Source organism: Morone saxatilis, unplaced genomic scaffold, assembly GCF_004916995.1.
Source record: "Morone saxatilis isolate NCDOM2014 unplaced genomic scaffold, NCSU_SB_2.0 Contig24, whole genome shotgun sequence".
In the NCBI taxonomy this organism is placed as follows: Eukaryota; Metazoa; Chordata; class Actinopteri; family Moronidae; genus Morone; species Morone saxatilis.
Genome location: NW_023339807.1, coordinates 24,180,543 through 24,184,352, shown reverse-complemented (window position 1 = coordinate 24,184,352; position 3,810 = coordinate 24,180,543). Strand labels below are relative to the sequence as shown.

Genomic DNA, 3,810 nt, shown 5'->3' with positions numbered 1-3,810 from the left:
AACATCACCCCCACCCTGGACAGCCTCCGATGCCAAACATGCCCCAACAGCCCATGCGGATGCCCAGCCAACCCCAGGCACAGCCCCCTCATTCTGGTGGCGTTTGCTACCCTGGAGGGGCTCCGATGATGCCTCAGCAGCCGCTGGCTCCACAGCCTGCAGCTCCCCAACAACCTCAGGCCCCTCTTACCATGCCCCACCCACAGCCCTCCACCCTGTACCCTTCAGCTCCGAATGTACCTCCAAGTGCCCCACAGCAACCCACTGCCATGGGCCCACACGGTCCACACGTCCCCCCCGCTCAGCACATGATCCAGCCCTCTCCTGGAGGTCCTTCAGTGGCTCAACCACCCAACACCGTGCCTCCTTCCCCTTCGCCTTCCCCCTCCCCATCTCCCTCTCCAGGTCCTACCTCTTTGGGTTTAAACCCCCAGCAGAGACCCACACCAGCCCCCACCCCCGGAGGCTCAGCTCCATCCACTCTTCCCTCTCCCTCTACTATCTCTCCCTCCACATCGCTCTTTCTGCCCCAGAACTCAAGCACAGATGACCTCCTCTCTTCGAGTCCCGAGAGCCAACCTGGAGGCACCAAGGCCCCCACCAATGTCCTCCAACCCACCAAAGCTGACCCACAGGACGGGGAGCGTCGGAAGAAGAGCTCCCAGGCAGTTCTCCTGATCCAGGGTGACCCATACCAAGCTCCAGAGCGCGTCGCCCGTCTTCACGGTGAACTGGAACGTTACAGAGCCCAGGTAGACTCCCTGGAGCACCCCTCGGAAATCGAGGGTGGCCTGTCTGTGCTGGACGCCCGCTGGAAAGAGCTACAGGACCAGCAGGAGAAGGACGCCCGCCAACTCTCCATCGCCATCGCCCGCTGCTACACCATGAAGAACCGTCACCAGGATGTCATGCCCTATGACCTCAACCGCGTGGTGCTGCAGTCGGGCAAAGACGACTACATCAACGCCAGCTATGTGGAAGACCTATCGCCATACTGCCCACGCCTTATTGCCACGCAGGCTCCGCTCACCGGCACAGCGGCAGACTTCTGGCTGATGGTGTATGAGCAGAAGGTGTCACTGATCGTCATGCTGGTTTCAGAGCACGAGCTGGAAAAGGTAGAGTTCAGTTTCCACTGTGAGTTAATGTGGAAGTGATTAAAACAACGTGTGCTGCTGCTGGAGAACATTTCAATGGAACATTTTACCTTTTATTCATTTTTTAATTAACAGTTTCATCACAATCTCAAAGTAGCTGTTCAGGAACTTAAGTCATTTCACATGATCTTCATCAGCAGATGGAGTTTGCAGCTGTCATCGAATTGTAGATTTTCTTTTAGAAATTTAAAAAAAGGACTAACAATTAAAATAAGAATAATTAAAGGACTTTTAATCCTCGTTGGTTTAAAAGCTGAAGTTTGTTTTTTGACCTTTGAATCTGCATTTGAGGAACAATTTTACCACAATGTCCATTTTATATTTCGGAGCTTTGAATCATGTCACATATTGATAATCAGATACAGACAGAACGGATCATTTCTTTAAAGTTTCTTTTTGAAAACAGCTCCTGTAGAAACCTCACACACTGTTGTGTTTGTAACGTTGTCGCCTCGATCTCTCCCAGGGAAAGGTGGTGCGCTACTTCCCAACGGAGCGCGGCCAGCAGCTCTCTCAGGGACCAATCACACTCAGCCTAACCACTCAGAAGACAACACCGACACACGTGGAGCGCATGATCAGCCTGCAGTACCGCGACCAAAGCCTGAAGCGCACCGTCGTCCATCTCCAGTTCACCTCCTGGCCGGAGCTGTGAGTGCTTCCTTTTAATCAGTAGTTTCTGTAGAAAGCACGAATGGCTCCGATCATGTGTAGAGGTTGTTGTTGTTGTTTTGTTATTATAATTTATTATAATTGAACATTTCCCATCAGGGGTCTTCCTGACAGCAAGAGCAACCTGCTGCGGTTCATCCAGGAGGTTCATGGACACTACCTCCACCAGAGGCCCTTACACACACCTGTCGTGGTGCACTGCAGGTAAGAGTGTGTGTGTGTTTAAACATCTCACAGTATATACAGTATATTTGATTCTTAACGTCACAGTAGCTGGTTAGTTTATTCTTTAAGCTACTTTAGGCAGGTGACCAACAATCATTTAGAGTCAGGTTCTTGTGAATTTGGGGATTTATGTTAAAATAAATCCTGTCTTTTTGAGGGATTAGTGCTGAGGCTTATTTCACTCTGCCTATACATATACCACAAAATTGTGTTATAATGTGTTCCACCATAAATGCTACACAAAACTAAACAGATCCACAACAAAAATGATTTTAAATACAATCATACAAAAGACTAGAAACAGCCTAAATAAAAACAAATATATATAATATAAAGTACAGTAGTGGATATTGTTCTTTGATCCTCAGTCATTTGAACTTCTGGTGGTGTTGTGTAGTGTTGCTCATCAGCCTGTTCCCTGTCTGTCTCAGCTCGGGTGTGGGACGCACCGGTGCCTTCTGTCTGCTGTACGCTGCAGTGCAGGAGCTGGAGGCAGGAAACGGCATCCCAGAACTTCCACTGCTGGTGAAGAAGATGAGACAACAGAGGAAGAACATGCTGCAGGAGAAGGTCAGACACTGAAATCTGAAGGTTGTTCAGGTGGCAGCAAGAGGCAGTTGTTTACAGTTTGAGGATTTCATTATGCAAATGTATTTCAATGTAATACGAAGCGCTCCTTGGACCTAAAGTCCCTCCTGGTGGCATGATAGGAATATGATGATGATAAGTCTTAATAAGCTCCACTTCACAGATAAAACCTGAAAATGGCAGGATACACACACAAGTTCATTGTGAACAGAACCAGTTGCTGGATTACAGTTTTTTTACTCTCTTTCTGCGTCTCCAGCTCCACCTGAAGTTCTGCTATGAGGCTGTGTTGAAGCACGCTGAGCAGGTCCTTCAGCGACACGGCATCACTACCGCCACCTGCAGCAAGAACACTAACCCTGCAGCCCCAAAGGTTTGACACTCACTCACATGCAGTAGAGTTAGAATTGTTACAGGGTTTTACTAGCCTCTGTGCCCAGTAGGTGTGACTAGCTTTCAGTATGTAGTTTAAAAACTGACCCTCAGTATCCCATATTCCCCTGCACACCAGTTCATTTAATGTTCAGGTGATCCTCAGGAACATGTTGGCCAGTATCCTGTAACTGGAACTTCTGTCTACTAAAGAAATAGAGTAGAATTGTTGTCCCTCTAGTGTAGTCTTTGAATCTCACTGCCTGGTAGCGCCAATCACCGTCATCATTGTCACTATAATAAGTCCTAATGTTGCATTTGCTTACATTTTGCACTCGTTCCAAAGGAATCCTACGAGTTGTGGTCAGACGAGGTACTCCTTTTATTGTCACTAGAGCTTTCGCAGCAGCCGCGGTTCGAGGCGCTTTATTTTCCTCTGTCTCTTTATATCTGAACATGTCTCTCCGTTTCTCTCCACAGCCTTACCAGAGACAGGAGTCCCAGCAGGATATTGTCCTCGGTGGCGACATGCCCATCAGCTCCATCCAAGCCACCATCGCCAAGCTCAGCATCCGGCCGCCCAGCGCCACAGACCCAGCCATGGAGGCCCCCTTTGGCCTGGAGGAGCAGGTCGGCACAATCTTCCCCGACCTCGACTCGCTGGGCGAGGTCCAGGCGCTGCAGTACCCCTGTCCCCCCACAGATCCCCAGCCCCCTTCCTCCTTCAGCCCGCCTCTCACCTCGCCTACCAACTCTCCACCACCGCCCAACGGCCTGGATGCTGTCTCCCCCTGCA

General features: G+C 49.8%; 1 protein-coding gene across 1 annotated transcript in view; it reads left to right on the top strand.

Moving 5' to 3' along the window:
• ptpn23a (protein tyrosine phosphatase, non-receptor type 23, a) overlaps positions 1-3,810 on the top strand; it is a 20,155-nt gene that overhangs the window by 14,024 nt on the left and 2,321 nt on the right. Inside the window, exons 20-25 of the mRNA XM_035672981.1 lie at positions 4-1,118; positions 1,624-1,808; positions 1,929-2,033; positions 2,486-2,624; positions 2,902-3,015; positions 3,495-3,758. Coding sequence (XP_035528874.1) covers positions 4-1,118; positions 1,624-1,808; positions 1,929-2,033; positions 2,486-2,624; positions 2,902-3,015; positions 3,495-3,758 — 1,922 coding nt within the window. The remainder of the gene's footprint in view (positions 1-3; positions 1,119-1,623; positions 1,809-1,928; positions 2,034-2,485; positions 2,625-2,901; positions 3,016-3,494; positions 3,759-3,810) is intronic.